The 22,495-nt window shown below is 41.8% G+C and overlaps 1 protein-coding gene across 3 annotated transcripts in view; it reads left to right on the forward strand.

The window, feature by feature from the left end:
* ESCO1 (establishment of sister chromatid cohesion N-acetyltransferase 1) overlaps window positions 1–22,495 on the forward strand; it is a 128,995-nt gene that overhangs the window by 24,670 nt on the left and 81,830 nt on the right. For 2 of the 3 annotated variants that reach the window (XM_030212847.1, XM_030212863.1), the window contains exons 2-3: window positions 278–2,499; window positions 14,233–14,344. In XM_030212847.1, the coding sequence (XP_030068707.1) occupies window positions 280–2,499; window positions 14,233–14,344 (2,332 nt within the window). In that variant the 5' untranslated portion in view covers window positions 278–279. The remainder of the gene's footprint in view (window positions 1–277; window positions 2,500–14,232; window positions 14,345–22,495) is intronic. The other variant, XM_030212854.1, reaches the window with a different exon arrangement.

The following is a 22,495-nucleotide window of genomic DNA, read 5'->3' on the forward strand; positions in this document are numbered from 1 at the left end:
AACAATACAGAATGTCTTAATGCAGAACCAAAATTAGAGAAACTTGTCAAGGAAGCCAGAAGTATGCTTAGCTATTAAGGAGACTGGTTCTTCATGGATGTGAGCTGCCAAGGAATTGATTGGCTGTGGGGAATGCATGTACATACAAATGCAATCACAGTACAGTATAAAATGAAGAGTCAGAGTAAACTTATGTACTTATCGAGACAGTCTGCATGCAATGCTAATAGTAGCATAGCAAAGTTGAAAAATTCTGATTCTCTTCTGTATTTTACAGAAATGGCAGCCCAGAAAAGGAAGACGACATTAGTGGAAGATTCAGCAAAACGGAGGCGTCTGGACAAAGGCAATAAATGGACTGCTGCGACAAGCAAGAAAAAGAAGGTGCCTCCAGCAAAACGTAGTGCAAATAAGTCAAAACAAAATGTAGGTACAGTGCAGAAGAAAAAAGAGCCTAAATCCTCTGTCAAACCAAATAGGACAGGAACAAAAAAAGCCGTGCAGCCTTCCAGGCAGAAAAAAACAGTGCAAAAACAGACCCAGCTAAGCTCAAAAACACCAACAAAGAAAACAGTGTTTGTAAAAAATGCCCCCATAAAGAGAACCACATTAAAATCCCCATCAAGAACTGCATCCTCAGTTTCCAAGAAAAGCCATGCCAACCTTTCAAAATCTTCTCAAAATAATAAAGTGCTCAAAGTCACAAAAAGTTCTTCAAGCACAACACGTGTGCAGACAAACACATCTGAGAAGAAGGTAGCAGCAAGTTTACTTAAAAGTCAGGCTCAGCATCAATTGAGACCATCCACAGCTGAGAAAAAATGTGCAGCTAAGACCCTGAGTGTTCAGAGTGCCAAATCTTCCTTAATGAAATCTGTAAGAATGTTAAATAAAACTATTCCAAGGACCACAAAGTTAGACGTGCAGGCCACACGAAACAGTTCAAGGAATATCCCTGTGACACTAGTTAAAACTAGAACAAGTAACAAAACTGATTTAGGAAAACATATGCAAAGTCCTAAAGGGGACATGTCAAGAAAGCCAGCTGGTCGAGAAACCACTCTTTCATTGCAGAAATCCTGTCGTGGAAGCCCAAGAGATACACAAGAGATGCATAGCTGTAGGACTTCACGGTCACTTGTTGCTACATCTTATAATGTAGCACAAGTGGACAAGGTGAAGTCACCTGAGCCTCGACCCAATAAGAGACAGCCAGTGTCGGATAGCAGGAGGTCTCGGAGACTGCAGGCAACATTAGATGTGTCTTCAAAATCCCTCTGTAATGAGCGGAAGAGTGGAAAAGCAAAGCAAAACACTGCAGTGAAGAAAGGACAGGTGCTGAAAGTTAAGAGTAGACAACTTAATCAGAAAAAAGGTAATTTAGCTATATCACGAACAAAGTACAACAAGAAGGGCAAAATGGAACAAGAGGTATCCAGAAACTGTAAAGAAACCAAGAATAAAGGTGTAAGGAAGACACAAAAAGAAAAAGCAGCTGGTAAAGTTGTCCGTAAGTTAAGTAGTCGCAGCAGTCTTGAGACTAACCAACAGCAATTAAAGATTTCTGCTGAACAGAGTCTTCACCAAGAGATTGAAAGAGATCAGAAGGTGTCTCCAGCTTCTTCCGTTAAGGACCCTAAAGGGCAGGCTATTGCTGTCCAAGCAACAACTGTGAAAGCGAAAGGAGGACAAAAGCTGGGCTCAAAGCAAGCCTTGTGCCAGAAGGTGAAGAGCAAATTGAAAGCGAAAGGAGGACAAAAGCTAGGCTCGAAGCAAGCCTTGTGCCAGAAGGTGAAGAGCAAATTGAAACCGAAACTTCCACAGTTACAGGAGCCTGACATCAAACCAGCCCAGGAACCAGAGAATGACAGCAAGGCCAAACGAATAAGCATTCTTGAATTATGTGAGGAAATAGCAGGAGAAATTGAGTCTGATACAGTGGAAGTGATCAAGGAGGTAGCGAATGCTGAAGAAGGAAAGGAAGAGGAGACACCTGAAAAACCACAGCAAGAGCACAAGGAGACTGAAGCACAGAAATTAACTTTGTGTGACCAAAGTCAAAGTAATCCATCAAAGTGCTTTTTCCCTAGCAGAAAAGCACTGCCTGTGAAATGTAAGATAAATGGGAAAACAAGTCCAACCACTAAGAACTCCAAGTGGAATAAAATTAAACTGAAGAAAGCCAGTCTCATGAATCGAAATCATGTAACAAAACCTACAGCACTTCCCAATCTGGAGTTGCTGAAAAGAACTAAAGCCCCATTGGCAACACAGTGCGATAGTGCAGAATCTCATTGTCCAAAGAAAAACAGCCAGCCACTAGTGGCAGGTCCACAGAAGGAATGTGGAAATCCTAATCAGATTAAAATGGATGAAACGCCTTTGGAAATAGGAAGGGCTGCGGAGTTGAGGCCAGGCACATTCAGACCAGTAGTGCCTACTGAAAATGGTCAGATTTCTGAGCATGCAGAACATGAATTAGAGGCCATGCCAGATGAGGTAACTCATGGTGTTTATTTGTTGTGTGCAGTTTATGTCTTGTATTAATTTGCCTGAGTACTAACTTGATAAGATTTTGAAGATGACCAATTGTAACATAATTCAAGAGACAGTTAAGGTCAGCTTGTAGAGTGATGTGGAAAACTTTTTGCTCCCCTCATGATTTTCCCTTATTATTCATATGTCACACTGATTGGTTTCTGATCTTTAAACAAAATGTTATCCTATATAATAATTCTCACCTCCAACAGGATGTGCTTGGGACCGTGCCTGCCGGAAGTGGTCTGCTAGGCAGGCACGCACTGACCTCAGTGACATCAGTGACAGACAATTTGGCAAAGCAAAACAATCTGAGTGCTGGCCATTAGGACACAGGGTTGATAGGAGAGTTTTAAAAGACTGAAGGAACCGAAAGTGTTAAATGGGGTGAGGGGGGGAGTTCTGAACGACTGAAAGACATGCAAATTTGGGACAGGAAAACAATCTCAATGCTGGCCATTAGCACACAGGGTACATAGGACAGTTTTAAAAGACTGAAGGAACCAAAAGTGTTCAAGGGTGGGGGGAGGGGGGGGGCAAGTTCTGAATGAATGAAAGAAATGAAAATTTACGAGAGGAACACAATCTGAATGCCGGGCATTTGTACACAGGGTAGATAGGACACTTTAAAAAAAAAAAAAAAAGGACGTGAAAGTATTACATCTTGGGGGAGGGGTGAGGAGGAAAGCGGTGGGGTATCCGTATACTGGGCGTTAGGGCCACGGGGGTACATAGACTTTTGAAAGCCTTAAGGAACCCAAAGTGTGGGAAGGAGGAGGAAAAGGAGGGGAGGGAACGGGGTGAGGGGCATTTGGAACAGGGGAGGGGGCCCTGTCACACACACTCATTCTCACACACACACTGTCACACAGACAGTCTCACTCTGTCACACACCCGCACATTCACTCTGGCTCTCTCTCTAAAACATACACACTCCCAGGAAAACCTTTCTAGCGCCCGTTTCATTCGTTCCAGAAACGGGCCTTTTTTACTAGTATTAGATAAAGGGAACCTGAATAAACGTAACAAAGGTATGCAAAAACATTTTCACATCACTGTGCCTTAGTACACAACTTTAAAATAGTTATAAGGTGAAATTGTAACAGCTGTTGATTTTGCAGGTGCCTGCTTGTGGTCATTGGCTTGCGGTGTGCCTGGCTTCTTCCGTTCTGAAACTTGAGTGCTGGAGCTGGGAAACACACAAGCACTGAGCTGGGCTTTTCTGGCAGTGATTGACAATTGCCCAAGCCAAGAAAGGAGCCTTTAGCTATTCAGGACAACTTTTGAAAAACATATTGTAGCTTTAAAGGTTTGAGGAACAAGGATATTGTAGAAATTTCTTTAAACACAAGGAGCAAGGCTGGAGAATCCATCAGCAACTAAAATGCCTTTCTTGGCACTTGCAGCCATGTCCCAGCTGCCAAGATTGTAGACTATGGGAGGTGTCGCTGCAGGAAAGTCTTGGTTGCTGGGCTGCAAAGAGGTGATAGTGCCTCTGTGACCTGAATGCATACCAGTATCTGGATCGGGGGGGGGGGGGGGGGGGGTCCCTGTGGACCAGTGGAATCTACTAGTCAGGCTACAGAAAGGGGATGGTGCTACTATTGCAGCTGCTAGACCCATGCGTATCAAACTTTCTTTGGCTGTAATCCCATTTTCACAATTGTAGAAAGCGTGTGACACAGAGGCTTATCTTTCAGATCCACTGCTTCTGACACTGCTGTAGCATTGGTTGCAATGTTGGCCATTATTCCATGGAACCTGCATAGTCTTAGTTGTAGTGTGCTTAACAGGAGACATGGGTATGCCTCAAATGTGGATTTTGCAATCCCATTTACGGTCACGACCCACAGATTGGGAAGCACTGTGCTAGTCCATTGAGAGAGGGAAGAGCCACTCTCTGGAGTCTACTGCCACAACCTGCAGTGTTTTGAATGTTGAGGATATGTGGAACAGGGAGCAGGTTTAGAGAGGAAGAGAGCCAGAAGGAGAGTGGGTGCAGTAAATTGGAGGGAAAAGTGAGAGAGGAATGTGGACAAGGAACAGCGTAGAGTAGAAAATAGTAAGTAAGTAGTGATTGTAGAGAGCAAAAACTAAAAAGAAAAGAAAAACATACAAATTAAAGAGCAAGACAAAGGGTTCAGTTTCAGTGGTGGATGTCCTAGATTACTTCTAGCTGCAGACATGGAAGGGCTGCTCTGTGGCACAGTGCATAAACAAACCTGCATGCTTACCTATAGGGACAGCATTCAAATACAGTAAATAGTAGGGGGTCTACAGCCAGAAAATTTTCATTTCCTGTTATTACCGGGAGTGTTTGGTTTTTTTTTTGTTGTCTTGCAAAATAACGTGCACACTTTTCTCAATATTGTGCGGTCGCTAAAAATGCATATGCGGGCTTTTCTGTGAATAGTGTGTACTGTTTATAGTGCATGAAAACATTTTTTGTTCTGCTCGTTTTCATTTTCCAGTGATATGAATCAACATGGGATATGTCATTAACATTTCTTATGTCATTTCAAACGAATGCACATTCCTAGTAAATAGGAAAAATATGGTTATATAATCTACTGATCCTGGTGAAAAGCAGAAATAATTTCAGTATTTTACATTTTCTCAGTGATACTTTGTCTTTTCCATCCCATTGGAGCCTCACCTTTCTAATTTTGGCTAGCAAAGAGAGCTAAAGTTGCATAGATGAGGTGAAAAACCAGCAAACCTTTTGTTTTGTAATTTTAACAACAAGTGATAGTATGATAGTATGATATAGTGTCAGTTATGTGTTACGAATCTCTTATCATTAAGGGGCCCTTTTACAAAGCCACGGTAGGCACCAGTGTTTGCCTACCATGCGGTGAAAGAGCACTGCCACGGGACTTGCTGAGGCGTCCAGAGATAGTTTGGCCATCAGCACATGCTACTTTCACACTAAAAATTATTTACTTTTCGATGCATGAGGCATGCCCTGCCCTAATCAGGTAGAGCGGGTTCACTACTGCATGCTGCCCATTTAGTGCAGGAGCCCTTACCACCTACTAAATAGGGGGCATTAAGGGCTCCTGTAGTAATGGCCACATGCTAATTGGGGAAAATAGCGTGTGGTCATTACAAAAAAATATGGAAAGGCGGCTATTTTACCGCCAAGCTAAAAGTGGCCGCAGGGTGCAGAAAACCCATATGTCGACAACAGCGCCAGCCACTCTTTAGCACGGCTTGGTAAAAAGACCCCTAAATGAGCACATTTGCTGCTACAATGTGGTTAGGATATCAAGGTGACATTTGGGCTCATTTTCAAAAGAGTAGGATGCCCATCTTTCGACACAAATTGGAAGATGGACGTCCTTCTCACAGAAACGTCCAAATCGGTATAATTGAAAGCTGATTTTGGACGTCCCCAACTGCTTTCCGTCACAGGGACGGTCAAAGTTCAAGGGGGCGTGTTGGAAGTGTAGTGAAGGCGGAACTTGGGCGTGCCTAACACTTGGATGTCCTTCACCCATAATCGAAAAAAAGGACGTCCCTGACGAACACTTGGACGTTTTCACCTGGTTGTGTTTTTCTTACGACCAAGGCACAAAAAGGTGCCTGAAATGACCAGGTGACCACCGGAGGGAATTGGAGATGACCTCTTTACTCCCCCAGTGGTCACTAACCCCCTCCCACCTTCAAAAAGTATCTTTAAAAATATTGATTGCCAGCCTCAGATGTCATACTCAAGTCCATCACAGCAGTATGTAGGTCCCTGGAGCAGTTTTAGTGGGTGCAGTGCACTTCAGGCAGGTGGACCCAGGCCCATACCCCCCCCCCCCCACCTGTTACGTTTGTGGAGGAAACAACGAGCCCTCCAAAACCCACCAGAAACCCACTGGTCTCACATCTAGGTGCCCCCCTTCACCCGTAAGGGCTATTGTAGTGGTATACAGTTGGGGGTAGTGGGTTTTGGGGGGGCTCAGCACCTGGGAGCAATTTCTGAAGTCCACTGCAGTGCCCCCTAGGGTTCCCTGGCATGTCAGGGGGACCAGTGCACTACAAATGCTGGCTCCTCCCACGACCAAATGGCTTGCATTTGGTCATTTCTGAGATGGACATCCTTGGTTTCGAAAATCGCTGAAAATCAGAACTGTCCATGTCTAGGGACGACCAAATTTCAGGATTTGGACGTCCCTGACCGTATTATCGAAACGAAAGATGGACGTCCATCTTGTTTCGAAAATACGGGTTCCCCACCCCTGCATCAGGACGTTTTGCGAGGACGTCCAAATCAAAACTTGGACGTCCCTTTCGAAAATGCCCCTCATTGCCTCCCATCAGATGTAAGTGTAAAGTAAAACTATGCTTTGTGTACTGTTCATTATTGATGGTGCATCAAAGAATTCTGTCCACAGTGCCAGTTCAAATTTTACTGTTGAGCTGCTTATTTTTGTTTTATTATTATTTTCAATACTTATATACTCCCTAGACCTAAGTCGTTTACAGTTTTTTTTCTTTTTCAGGTACTGGTACTGTTCCTAATGGGCTCACAATCTAGTGTTATATTGTACCTGGGGCAGTGGAGGGTAAATGACTTGTCCAGGGTCACATGGAGCTGCAGAGGGAATTGAACCTGGTTTTCCAGGTCTGCAACCTGCACTAACCATTAGGCCATTCCCTTGTATCCCTGGAAGCTATGTTAATGAGAGGCATGTTGGATCCATATTATCTAAATGGCATAAACTGGGTGAACCAGTTGAAAACCAGTGGTTGTAACACATTTGACTAATCTGAAATCACAATGATGTGCTACAGTCTGGTTACTCTCCTCATGCTGATATGTCACCTTCAGCTGTCCTGGGTTGGATTTTTTTTGTCACTACTTGCTGACTTCATTCTTTCTCCATAGTGTTAAGGCTGATTAGGGTAACCACTTGCATGGGACCCATACAATGGAGAGCACTGACTTAAGTATTGCACTCTGATTCTTCCCCCACATTTTCTGGAGGCTTGCTGGCAATGAGATTGAGAACAATGGAGGAACTCAGGTACCATGTAAATCAAACTTGCTAATGACTACATGCTACTGGAAGAAAACAGAATAGCTATTTTGAAGGTGGTGCCAGCAGAAAACCTTCCAGAGAAGATGAAGGATGGTTTTCAAACTTGCAGGTTAATGTAGTCAAACCCGTTCTGCTGGTGAAAGAGAAACAAATTTTATTCCAAGTATTTCCTGTCAACAAAAAAAATAGGGGGGGGGGGGGGGGGGGGGGAGATTGTGCCCCATCCTAGATCTAAAGTCTCTGAACAAGTATCTCAACAAAAAAGTCCAGGATGATTTTCCTAGGCTCCCTAATTCTCCAAAAAGCGGACTGGATATGTTCTATACACCCATATTGAGATGCATTCAAGTCATAGGAAAATGTGTTCAAACAAGTCCGCAAACAAGCTGAGAACTCGAACGCCCCACGGGAGAATACAGGTATAGGAGAAAGTGGGATGTTTGACAAAGGTAAACCAAATCCTGGATAAATAGATGTTAAAAACACTTGTTTATTGATGAAAAAAAGACGCGACGCAACCGTTGTGTTTCGGCCGTTAGGCCTGCATCAGGAGTCTACAAGATACATATATACACGTATACATTAGTAAAAAAACATTGACTGTACAGTCATCACAGATAAAACAAAAACATATATTCAAAAACTTTAATAAACTAAAGAAATTTATAATGAATAATAGAACAAACTAAACACTAATCAAATGAAATGATACTCAAAAAATATATATACATATTTTTTATATATATTTGTTTATATTTATCAGTTAAAAAGCAAATAAACAATGTGTATACATCAATTGCTATACATAACCATACCACATTTATACGTGTGTTCTTAAAACATTCTTGTGTCAACCATAGAATGGTACGTTGAAACTGAAGAATGATGTGTACAGTGCCTTATGAATAAATGAATAAAGCATTAATGATTGAATAAAAAATGGAGATTATATCTGCACGATGTGTTAAAAATATGTATTCTATGTATGGTACATAAACAGTTATCTCTCTCTCTGTATATGTATATATACATATGCACACATATGTGCATTCATATATTCCTATACACGTTTCTTTTTCTTTCTAATCCTATGCATATCATATGTAGCTGTATACCTTCTCTCAAAGATACCTCATATTTCAATATGTGAGGTAAAATTAATTATAGAAAATGCTGGTGAAAAACACTAGATGCATATTAAACTAATGGTAATAAAACGTAAAAGTGGGTATCATTTCTAATCCATGTATGGGAGCTGGAAATTTATTAGTGAAAATAAAATAAAAAGTAACAAACAATAAATAAACAAAAAAGAGAAAATATTAGAAAAATAATCATAATGGATGGAAAATAAAAAATTGAAAATGAATACAAAATAAAAAAATAAAAGATTAATCAAAACAAAATGAATTGTAATCCAGAAGGGATTATTAAAAAAAATGGGATATAATGGTGAATGCAAGTCAATGCCAAGAGGAAAGAAGGAAGAAAAGAGGAAGGAGGAAAAAAGAAAAGAGGAGAAAAGAGAAAAAAAGGGGGGAGGGGAGCAGGGGAAAGGAACGAGGGGAGGGGGAAGGAAAGAGAGAAAAGAAATGAATGGGGTAAAGGGGAAGAAAAACGGGGAGGAAAGGAAGGGGTAGATAAGAGGGAGGGACCAGGAAGAGTAACAAATTGAAAAGTAAAAAATGTAAAATGAACCAGAAAGCGTGAATTGAATATTAAAAAATGATGTAAAAAATGTGTCAAGAAACTTGTTCAAGATGTGCACTTTCTCCTATACCTTCAAGTCATAGGAAAACATCACTACTGGTATTATATTCCACTGTTTGCTCTTGCATCAGCTCATCATATCTTTACAAAATGCCTAGCCGTTATGGCAGCCCAAGTCTCATTTAAGCTCAGTATAGCAATTGGAGTTCATGGGAGCCTTGCTAGACATTACTCGGGCAACTGGTCTTCTTCCACAACAAAGGATCACAATGTTTGTATCCATTGTGGAAGATATGCAGCAAGTATAAGCTGGTCAAATGTTGAGGATGTGCTGGGTGACATGGTGTTCTCAGTTTACATAACCCCTCAGGTAATGTCTTCTTTTGAACCCAGTGAACCTTACCCATACAGTGGTCCATGTGGAACCTTTGAGACATAGTATCTGTCACCGATCTTTTGCAGGACTTGCTGTCCTAGTGGATAGATCATTTCAATCTGGCAAAAGGAGTACTTTTCCAAAATTGTTCAAATTCAAGCATCTTTAATGACGGATGTTTCCAAATTGGACTGGGGGAACTCATGTGGATGGGTTTCATCCCCAGGGTTTGTAATCTGTTCAGTAACAGCTTCACATAAACTTTTAGGGCTAAAGGAAATATGGATCTAAGGGCTTGCAGAGGTTGCCTGTCCAACAAGGTTATCCTAGATCAGACAACCAGATGGCCATGTATAGTGTGTACAAAGGCAGGATCATACCGCCTGTGCAGGGAAGCTGTCAAACTGTAGGTAATTTCATACAGAATGTTTCTCAGAGCTATGTACCTGTCAAATCTTTCAAATGTTATTCCAATTCTATTAGGCCATCCTGTGGTACTGGTTGAGTCATTTAAATATTTAGGGATTCTTATAGATTATCAATCAACGTTCTTGGATCAGATTTCTAATGTATATAAAAAAAGGGATTTTGTGATACCCATGTTGCTGGAGCACGTTTGGCTTCAACATGGGAGAGTGCCCTTTTTTTTTTTCGTTATTTATTGTGATTTATTAACTGCCTTTATGAAGAGATTCACTCAAGGCGGTGTACAGCAGGTACAGTTTAAAATAAAAGTTACAATTTTGTTAACAGCATAACAATAGTAAAATGAACAAGTAAAGACACAGGATGAAAGAGGAAAACTTGAAAGCAGCAAATTCAGACCTAATAATAGGACTACCAAGAAACAGGATCAAAAATGTACATATTTAACAGCACTGAAATTCAAATAACAGATATAATATGATGTAATCCTTTTGACACCAGCTCTTCTGAGGGTTTCTAATACTGCCCCTACCTTGGGTAAATGGGTTTCCCAGCCCTGGCTAAAGATTACAATATCATCCATGTATGTTAGGGGTATTCTTGGTGTTTCCTCAGGAGGGTATCGGCCAGGTGTTGACAGCAAGCAGCCACTCCATTTAGTCCAAATGGCATACATTTGAACTGAAAAAGGCCTATTGACATGCTGAATGCTGTTTTGGGTTGCGACTCGGGTGTCAAAGGATTTGCCAATACCCTTTAGTCACATGTAAAGTAGGCAAGTATTGGGCTGGTCCTAACCTTTCTAGGAGCTCCTCTACCCAGGGCATAGGGTACGCATCAAACTGAGATATGGCATTAACCTGCCTAAAGTCAATACAGAAGTGTTGTCCCATCTGGTTTGGGTACAAGGACAATAGGGTTACTCCACGGGCTTTGGGATTCCTCAGTAACCCAATCGGTTTCATTTCTTGTACCTGCCTTATGACTTCTTGCCGCTTACTCTCCGGTAACCGGTAGGGGTGCTGTCTTACTGCTTTCCCATTGATAGTCACTATCTCATGTAAAACAACCTGGGTTTTCCCTGGCAGGGACGATAATACATCCTCAGACTCCTTTACTACCTTATTTACCTCATTCTTTTGCTTAAGGGTTAAATCGGGATTTATTTGGGGGCTCTCTACTTCCTGCAAATCATCCAGTTGTGGGCCTAAATCCCCCTCCTCCTTTTCCCCAATTTCTGCCACCGCACTTTCTCTCTTTTTCCAAGGTTTCAAGATATTCACATATGACTGTTGTATGCCCCCTTCATTCCTCACCTCCTAGCCTAAGGGCCCTAACTGCCTTTGTCCTGGTCCTCACCATTGGGCGATGCATTTATGGGGGGGCGGGGTTGTGGTGGTAAGAACCTGTTTTAATACTTGATCGCCCGGCTGAAAATTGCGTGTCTTTGTGCCAACATCATACAAAGCTTTTTGCTGTTCTTTGACACCTTGACAGGCGAATATGAGCCACTTCGGTTACCCTACCTAATCTTCTTTTCAAGTGGGTAAGATAGGTGAGTGGTTCCTGGGGTTCTCCTCCAATTCCTGTCCACTGCTTCCTCACAATATCCAAAAGCCCCGAGGTAACCTTCCATACAAGAGCTCGAAAGGCGATACCCATAAAGATGCCTGGGTAATCTCCCTATAAGCATACAGCGCAAAAGGCACCAATTGATCCCAGTCCGCCCAGACCCCTTCCAGTCCTTTTCTCATCTTTAGGGTCTGATTGAACCGCTCCACCAACCTGTTGTTTTGGGGATGGTAGGCTGATGTGTAAATGCAGCGAATGTTAAAGGTTTTCCACAACTGCCTAAGTGTCTCAGATCTAAAATTGGCTAAGTACTTCTCTCTGGAACCCGACTTCACAAAATAATTTCACTAATTTCCAGGTTTATAGTGGAGGCAGCTATATTTCTTAACAGATTTGCCCAGGGAAACCTGGTTGCATAGTCCACCACTACTAAGATATACATAAACCCCCGTTTACTGCGCTCCAGGGGACCCACAATATCCATCCCTAATCTCGTCATGGGTTCCCCTATAATGGGCATAGGCTGTAACGGAGCCTTCTCTAGGAACTTAAGGGTGACCTTCTGACACTGAGGACACGACTCTTATCTTTTAACTTCTTTGTAGATTCCTGGCTAATAGAAGTGTTCTAGGATCTGATCTATAGTATTATTGGTGCACTTATGTCCCGATAAGGGATGATCATGAGCTTAAACGAATAACTGTTTGCCGAAAGGTTCTAGGCACCACTAGCTGTTGTCTTAGGCGTACCTCCTGTGGTTGTTGGGCAATCCTGTCCAACTGTTCCTCTTTTAATTTAGTCGGGGGGAGGGGGCAATTCTGTCAGCTGTGGATTTACTTGTTCAAAGGCTTTTTTTAAAACGGGGTCTCCTCTCTGCTGTTGCCCAAAAGTGGGGAATTTGTTCACTACCTCTTCAGGAATCCAGGGCATGTCCTTTTCCTGAATGACCTGGGCATAGTTGAGTGCCCTGTTATATCTTTCCTCTTTCTTTTCTTCCCTACTTTTCCTGGGGTCGATAAAGAGTCCCTATGACATCCCCTTCAAAAAGAAAAAGGTCTCCCAATGGATCTGTTTCATCAGTCTTTCTTTCTGGCTCTGGGTTTGTGTGAGGACCAGGCCTTCTCCCTTTCTGATTTCCTGTTGTAAGCCTGCTGGAAAATAACTCCAATCCCTGCTTAAAATCAGGGGGGTACGGCGTTTGGGGTAGAATAGCCATTTGTACTTTGTGTTTGTGTCCTTTTATAGACCAGGTTAACCCAGTACAGTGGATAGGGTGTGGTGGCTCCATGGATGCATTTGATTCTAACTGAACCTATATATCCCTTAAGAATTTGGACATCATGGGCTGATGTCTCCTGAATCCAGTAGGGCCTGGACCCGGTCTACCCGCTACCTCTACTTGCAACATAAATGGGGCAGATGAGCCTTCCTCAAGTTTTTCCTTATATACATACAACCTTTTACTCTAGTATCTGATAAAGGAAACTAGGCACTAATCAGGTGCACTCTGGGCATCAGTATATACAAGCACACAGTTATAGAATTACGGGTGAGGGTTGAAACCATTGTTCTAACACTGAGTCCTGCTGATGTTCAGAATTCTGAAATAGTGTGTTTGTAGCACACCAGTTTTTTGGGCTCACTGTCCAGTTGGATATGTAGAATAGTCATATAGTAAGCATTCCTCAGTATGGATTTGCATTTTGAGCTGGCCTGATGATATTCTGGGGAGGGGGAGAAAATTTGTCCATGATCATGATGGTCAGGTTTTTTTTTATACTTGTGGATAACCTGGAATATTACCACTGGGCAATAGCTGTAGGATGATTTAAAAAAAAAAAAAAAAAACTTCTCATCAAATCATGTTTTCTTTGATAAGATGAAACGAGACCATGCTCTGCCAAAAAAAAAAAAAATGGAATTATGAGTTTTTCTTCAAACTGTCTGCCAAAGTGCAACGTACCCATGGACTTTTGCACCTGCTTTTTTGTGCAGGTACATTTTTTTGTGGCTAATATGTACAGATTTGAAAGTATAAGCTGTGTGTGTTCTGATTCCATCCAAAACACATCCATAGGAGCACTTTTCTTCAGTCCAGTTTAAAAGTACACTTATAGTGAAGTGCTGCTCATTCTTTAGTTGGATTGTGTGAGAGCAGTTTTCAGATAACCAATATAGATGCGTAAATGCCTTTGAAAATAATCATGAAATTTTGTCTGCCAAAACTGGGTAAGTATCACCTACCCATATGTAATGTAGGGATATGCATTTGTTTGAAAAGATATGCCATTTTTAAGCTGAAATGACAGGAAAAGCCTTCCAAAAACCTTTAGGTATATTCTTTGTCTCATCAATACTGCATTGTATTGTTCAGTAGCACAGTGTTGTTATACCACCCCTCCCCCCCCCCCCCCCCCCGAAAAAAAAAACAAAAAAAAACAACCCCCCCGTAGAAATCCCGTAAGCAACACAGGAAACTAAAAGTGAAAATGTTTGGCCTGCAGACCCCCTGATGTCATGTGTGGTGAAAAGAGAACAGTCCCGATTTACTATGAAGAATAATAATAATACTTTTAGACATTTAGGTTGCATTTGGAATCAAGTCCCGAAAATACACCAGAGAAATGCACAACAGGACTATCTCCACCAAACCGAGCAAAACTGGATAATGGGGAGAAGGAATCTCCAGGTAAAATGGTATTTATTATTCATGAATATGATTACATGTCAGTTGAAATGAATAAAATGTTTCTCCTTGATATCTAGATAGATATATATATAGAGAGCTAGATATAAACAGATACTTTTTTTTTTTGTTCCTTCTCATCAATTACTTTATTTGAGATCATTTTGTAGCCACAAAACGTTAGTTGTACTTCTGCTTTGAATGAATTTCTTCAAAAAGGCAGTAAATAAATTCTAATAAATAGATTTGATATAATACTGCCTTTTAATTTATCACCCTTGTAAACAGAGCCGGATTAAGGCATAGGCAAACTAGGCATGTTCCTTGGGCCCAAAAGTTTAGGGGAGCCCTATCAGATGTGCACAGTATTCAGGAGCCTTGGATTGCCAACTGTCTGGATTTTTTTTTAGGATTCTACAAATTTGTAAATTACTTGGCCCAAAGTCAGAATGATGGTTAAATTGTTTGAATATTTTCATAGTTTTAGTCTTTTATAGCTCTCCAGTCCTCCCTCCTTCTAGTGCAGAGATTGTAATGAGGAAGGCTTCTAGTCATAGGAAGGTGGGCTGAGCTGCAAGGTTTGGAGTAGATAGAGGCTGATCTCTGCACCGGGTTTTGGAGAGAGCTGTGGAAACAGTATTGTGAGGGAACAGAATTGTTGAAAGAGAGTAGGAATTTAAGAAAATGGGCAAAAGTGTGAAGGATGTGCTGCAGTCTGAAGAAAAGATCAGGCAGCAAATGCAAGAACTCTGCATGATTGTGTGGAGGTGGGGACACTGCCTGAGAGAGTGCATACACTTACGTATGTTTCTATGTCATTTATATAGGGCCTCCCTTTGAAAATCTTTCCTTTACATAAGAACATAAGAATAGCCATACTGGGTCAGACCAATTGTCCATCTAGCCCAGCATCCTGCTTCCAACAGTGGCCAATCCAGGTCACAAGTACCTGGCAAAAACCCAATTAGTAGCAACATTCCAAGCTACCAATCCCAGGGCAAGCAGTGGCTTCCCCCATGTCCATCTTAATAACAACAGACTATGGAAATTGTCCAAACCTTTTTTAAACCCAGATACGCTAACCAGCAACGAGTTCTAGAGCTTAACTATTATTTGAGTGAAAAACTATTTGCTATTTATTTTAAGTGTTTCCATATAATTTCATTGAGTGTTCCCTAGTCTTTGTACTTTCTGAAAGAGTGAAAAATCGATTCACTTTTACCCGTTCCACTCCACTCAGAATACACCTGAATGTACACCTCAATAAGCTGTGTGTGTTCTGATTCCATCCAAAACACATCCATAGGAGCACTTTTCTTCAGTCCAGCTTAAAAGTACACTTACAGTGAAGTGCTGCTCATTCTTTAGTTGGATTGTGTGAGAGCAGTTTTCAATCGTATCCCCCCTCAGCCATCTCTTTTCCAAGCTAAAGAGGCCTAACCTCTTTAGCCTTTCCTCATATGGAAGGAGTTCCATCCCCTTTATCATTTTGATTGCTCTTCTTTGAATCTTTTCTAATTCCACTATATTCATTCAATCTCTCTGCAGTGGTCTTGTCCTCCCTGAGTGACCCTTTTGCTCTTTCATGATCTAACGGTCCCATGAATTCCCTCACAGGCTTTCTGCTTCTGATATACCTGAAAAAGGTATTACTATGAGCTTTTGTCTCCAAGGCAAGTTTTTCATCATATTCTCTTTTAGCCTTCTTTATCAGTGCTTTGCATCTAGCTTGCCAGTGCGTGTTACTACTTATTTTCTTTATTTGGATCCTTTTTCCATTCTTTAAAGGATATTTTTTTGGCTCTAATAGCCTCTTTCAAGTCACCTTTTAACAGTATTTCCTGTCATTTGCTCTTTTTTCCACCTTTGTTAATACATGCAATACATCTGGTCTGGGCTTCCATGATGGTATTTCTAAACCACCTCCATGCCTGATTTAAAGTCCTTCCCTTTGTGGCCGACCCATTTAGCTTCTTTTAAACCATTTCCTCATTTTGTTGTACTACTATTACTACTACTATTTATCATTTCTATAGCGCTACTAGACGTACGCAGCGCTGTACACTTGAATATGAAGAGACAGTCCCTACTCGACAGAGTTTACAATCTAATTAGGAGGACTGACAAACAGGACATAAGGGAATATTAAAGTGAGGATGATAAAATAAGGGTTCGGAGTTAAAAGTAGCATCAAAAAGGTGGGCTTTTGAAAATTAAATGCTGCTACAGTAGATTTCCTTAGTGATTTCACTCCAGATATCAGCTCAAATTTGATCATGTTATGATCGCTGTTTCCCAGTGGATCCAACACTGCCCTCTGTTCCACTAACGACTAGATCTAAAATGGCTCCCCCTCTTGTTGGTTCTTGGACCAGTTGCTCCAAGAAGCAGTCATTTATTACATCTAGGAATTGTACATCCTTAGTGCTCCTTGATGTAATATTTATCCAGTCAATATTAGGGTAATTGAAAGTACCCATTATTATAGTGTTGCTCAGTTTTCCAGCTTTCTTAATTTCTGTATTTCCTCATCTGTCCGTTCTATCCTGGTGGACGGTAGTACAGCCCTGCCAGTATACGCCCCTTCACACATAGTATTTCTATTCATAAGGATTCCACGCTGCTGTCTGTTTCGTTTAGAATGTTTATGTTGTTTGACTCAATTCTCTCTTTAACATATAGCGCAACCCCCCCCCCCCACTCCGCTCCAATCTATCATTGCAATATAAATTGTACAGTGATTAACAATGTCCCATTGATTTTCCTCCTTCAATCAGGTCTCTGAAATGCCTCATCCTTTAGTGCTATATACTCCAACTCTCCTATCTTATTTTTTATGCTGTTAGCATTTGTATATAGATGCTAGTTTTTTTCCTTGCATGTATATGCGGCTTTGAAGTTGATGGGGATAATTTGCATGCTTTACTCTGTTCTCCCATTAAACACTCCTGCCTTTTTTTTTCATCATTATGGAAACCTCTGCATTGTGATTCCTTAAAGATCCTATTTCAGTTGTATCCTTCAAGGATACTCCACTCTGAACCATGCGCTCCTGGGCTACTGTTGGCTTCCCCACCCCCACCCCCCTTTTGGTTTAAAAGCTGCTGTCTTTTTTTTTTTTTTTTTTTTTTTTTTTTTTTAATGTTAGCACCAGCAGCCTGGTTCCATCCATTGCTACAAATGTACCTGTATATGTACTAAATGAAATGAAGTTTTCAGCCCAGGGAATTTACCCAGCTAGCTATTAAGTTTCCTGGGCAAATTCCTTTGAACACTGTCTTAATTCTGCCTTTTCTTTGTCTATATCCTTTCATAAACCCCAAAGAAAGTAATTTTTTTTTATTTTGCTGCTTCCATTTGTGAAACTTTTCTCACATATAAAACTTTGTAAATATATACCTCAGATATATTTTCCCTTGGCACCACTGGTTTGTACCAGAGGCAATGGAGGGTGAAAATGACTTGTGCAACTTCTCTGGTTCTTGGCTCACTGCTGCAGAGCTACCAAGTTACCCAGCTCCAGAAGGAAGGCTTTTTGGCCAATCCGGTGGTGATATTACCTGCCGATTTTAGTGTGTTATTTGTAGTCCCTGATACTACTCAAGTTAAATCGGTGTTTCATAACTCATAATGCACTAGGATAAGTTGCAGAAATCCAGGACTAGTTCAGAATTTTCTTCCTGGAACTGGCAGCTCTCCAGCTCACCATTAAGCCTATCCATTTGAGGCATGTGCTTGCAGGTTCTTCTGCTCGCTCACAAAGTATTACTGCCACCATGCCCACAGATGAGCTCTGTGCTTTCCCTGCCACTTCTGGAGAAAAAAGACTGGTCAAAAATGTGATCTATGGGAGAGTAGCAAGGAGGAAACTGCTGCTTTCCAAGAGTAACATTAGTGCTTGTCTCACATTTGCAAATACATACCTAGATGATTCCCCAAGCCTTTGGGATAATGCTCTATGGATAGAGAAGTCAAAAGTGGAACTCTTTTGGACAACACAGGTCCCATTTTTGTCTGGCATAAAACAAATATAACATTTCACAGTAATAACGTCAAACATGGTGGTGATAGTGTGGGAATGCTTTGCTGCTTCACAGTAACATACCAAGGGCAGGGCGGTGTGGGCTGTCCACCTAGCTTGTTCGCCACCTGCTGCTCTACCAGTTCCCTGCCCTTTCTGATGTTACTTCCTGTTCCAGGGCAGGGGACTGCCAGAGCCGACAACCCCTGCTAGGAGGAAAGGTGGTAGGGGTGATGCACTTCGGGGGTTGTGTAGTGTGATTTGGATGCAGCACGGGGGGGGGGGGGGGTATAGTAGTGACCCCACCCCAGGTGGGGAACAAGCTAGGTACGCCACTGCTGCCTCAGGACCTTGAAAACTTGCTGTTATTGAAGGAATTATGCATTGTACTAGAAAATTCTTAAGGAGAATGTCCGTCATCTGTCCATGGGCTAAAGCTGAAGCCTAATTGGTTTATGCAACAAGACAATAATTCTGGAATGTTGCTATTAATTGGGCTTCTGCCAGGTTGGAAGCAGGATACTGTGCTAGATGAACCATTGGTCTGACCCAGTATGGCTATTCTTATGTTAAGTCTATATTCTATGTGGCTGAGGAGAAACAACGTTTTTGATTAGCCTAGTCAAAGTCCTGACTTGAACCCAATAGAGATTCTGTGGTGAAACCTGAAATGAGCAATTCATGCAAAAAAAACTTACAAGTGTGTCTGAATTAAAGCACTTCTGCAAAGTAGAGTGGGCTAAGATTCCTCAACATTGAAAGACTGATGATAAATTATAGGGAATATTTGTCACAAATATTTCTGCTAAAGGTACTGCAACCAGTTAAGTTTAGGGGGAAGTTAATTTATCAAATGGGTGATATGGGTGTTGGATAGCTTTGTTCCTTAAATGATGCAATCAAACATATAAATGGCAAGATGCGTACTCACACGCAAATGTGCAGTAGAGACCCTCTCTGTCCCGCCCCTGCGACAATACGTGATGACGGGGGTGTGACAGAGAGGGAACCTGCGCACCTGTGAGTGAGGGAACCGCCGTCGCCACCTCTTCCCCCCCCCCCCCCAGGGTTGCCGCTACCGCTCCCCCCAGCCACCCGGAGTCGCCGCCGCCACCCACCCTCCACCCGGCCCAGGTATCTGGCTTCACTATTCAAACTGCCGGAACGCAGCACACAGCTCAACTGAGCTGCCGTTGGCCTTCCTTACCTGCCTGTGTCCCGCCCTCGCCGACGTTACGTCACACGAGGGCGGAACACACGCAGAGAAGAAGGAAGGCCGACGGCAGCTCAGTTGAGCTGTGTGCTGCGTTCCGGCGGTTTGAATAGTGAAGCCAGGTACCTGGCCCGGGTGGCGGAGGGGACTCCGGGGGGGGGGGGGGTGGCGGTGACCCCCGGAGGGGGGGGGCCTTTCAACCCCCCCTTCCTTTAGTAGCCCGTTTTTACGGGCTCAACGGCTAGTAATGTATAAACTGTTATGTGTTTACTCAAGTTCCCTTAATCTAAGATCAGAAACCATTCAATATGACACATATACAATAACAGGGGATGTTGGGGAAGGGGGAGCAAAAACATTTGCACATCATTGTAGCTCTAACAGTATAGTTTCTCTTCATCTCAAAGTGCCTCCTTAGACACCCTGTGTAAGGGTGTCATGTGCTAACTTGCAAAAATAATTCATGGAATGGAACCGGTTTTTGCAAAACTTAGTTAAATGAGGCCTCCATTTGTAGGTATATTTCAAGGTTTTTTTTTTTGCATGTTGCCATGTGTTTCCCTTCAAATTGTGGTTGGCATAAAATTAAAGCTGGAATCCAAGGCACCCCTCATCTTCCGGGATAGCCCTCAATCCCTAGTAGTCTAACAGTCCACTCCACCTCTTGTCATCCCCAACTAGGAACATAAATGTTACGATTAATGCCACAACCTCTTAAAAAGCAGAAATAGTGAGGTCAGACCCTCCCCTCCCCCCTTCCCCTAAAGGTTCAGAGGGATGATCAGCAGCTGCCACTGTTAAAATGACACCACCTGAACCTTAATGGAAGTAACAGGCATAATTTAGCAAAATCCTTCATTAGTGAGCTGCTTCGTATGATTTTGCTTCTCAGTAGCTCATTAATGAGAAATATAAATAAACGATTGTGTGAAGTTCATCTTTACAAGACTAGTCTGTTTTGAAAAATGTTTTAGCTAAAGGGTGTCTTTAGTTAAAAATTGCAAAACTCCATTTTTAATTGCACAAAGCCCTATTTGCAAAAAATTGTGCTTTAGTGCAACAGATTTAGATAGAAAATCAAAGGCATGGCTCAAAGGAGAAAAAGCATAAAAAGGCAGCAGTCTGGCTTGTGGGGGGAGTAGCTCAGCTCCTGGCGTGTGTGTGTACACTTTAGGATAGGCAGGGAAATAAAAGAATAGCAGTGGAGGAAGAAGAATGGGTACTTTTAACCCCACAGGTTTTGCCCCTATTTTCAAAAGAAAACGATTCGCATACTTTTGTGTCAGATATTGGCATGAGTACAAATGTGCGGTCGCCCACACCTGTCTGTTATGGGTAGTATTTTGCTGGAAAGGTACACACACAGATGTGAAAACCTAATCTAATCTGAGCATTTCTGTTCTGCTTAACCAGTTTAGACTCAATGCAGATCACAAATCAAGAGATTGGGCTAGAGTCCCAGGAAAGCATAGGGGTCCTTTTACTAAGCTGCGGTAAGCACTAATGCATGCTTACTGCAGGGCAAAAAGCACTGCCGCAGGGTGCGTGCTCAAGCGACTTCACAATAGTTTTGGGATTGGCGCACACTACTCACACACTAAAAATAGAATTTATTTTGTAGCTGTGGGGGCAGAGAGTAGCTATGTTCTACGCAAATTTGTTAGTACAGCTACATTACTGTTCGCTAACCGGTTAGTGAGTGAGCCCATACTGCCTACAAAATAGGTGGCAGTAAGGGCTCATTCTAATGGCCACGTGTTAATGGGAAAATTAGCACGTGGCCATTTAATATGGAAAATGGGCCATTTTGCCACCATGCTAAAAGTGGCGTCGGCGCACAGGAAAGACCCACACTGGCCACTTTTTAGCGCTGCTTAGTAGAAGGGCCTCATACATTTTCCCCCCTAAAACATGGAGAAAATGGGAGCAAAAAGCCCCTATATCTATATTTAAAAAAAACAACCCAAAACAACTATCGTGACTATTTTTTCAATAAGTATTGGGAGAACAAATAAGATTTCAAATGACATCGAAAAGAATAGTAATAGTCAGTTTCTCTCAAGGTTTTTAGTAGCCTGTTCCACAAATCAGGTCATCTACCTACTATTGATCTTTGTGTTGAGGAAATTTTCCGACAATATTAGAAGGGATAGTTAAATTAATTTCCTAAGAATAACAAGGTTTACTAGAAAAGTAAAGAGATACCAAAGTACCAAGAGATCCAGCATTAAGCCTATACACAATTTTAAAATCAGTTCTTGCTTTGATTGGAAGCCAGTGTAATTTTAAAAGAAATGGGGTAGCATTGCATTACTATGTATGCCCTTGTGGCCCCTCTATTAAGTATGGCTAAATGTCTGAATGGTGTTCCACAGTGTATAAACTTTTTAGAGGCACTGAGGAAGGGCTATTTTTTTCAACAAGTTCTGAAAATGAAACTGTTTACATGGCTATACCTGCAATCTACCAGAATCTGAATTTGCAGTGTACTGTGGTTTTACACATTTAGGAGGAGGGCCTATATATGACGCCTAAAAAATCGGCGCTGAAATTGGTGCCGACTAAGCGTATAGATTTAGGTGCCGATTATAGAATATGCTTAGTGGATGTTTCAGCTCCTAAATCTGCGCGCATCCATTTTCAGCAACTAAAACATGGTGTAAATCCTAGCATGTAGATTTAGGTGCACTGGGCCATATTCTATAACTAGGTACCTAAATTTCGTAATGCCCATGAAACGCCCTTAACCATGCCCCTTTTTGCTTTCACAGGTTAGAAGTTCGGCTCACATTACAGAATACTCTTAGTAAATTGTGTGCCTAAATTCTAATCAGTGCTGATCTCAGTGGTCATTATCTTATTAAACCAATTAAATTATGCATGGTGTTATAGAATCTGTGCTGATTTCATTGCCTAAATC

The sequence above is a fragment of the Microcaecilia unicolor genome, chromosome 1 (genome assembly GCF_901765095.1).
Source record: "Microcaecilia unicolor chromosome 1, aMicUni1.1, whole genome shotgun sequence".
NCBI lineage: Eukaryota > Metazoa > Chordata > Amphibia > Gymnophiona > Siphonopidae > Microcaecilia > Microcaecilia unicolor.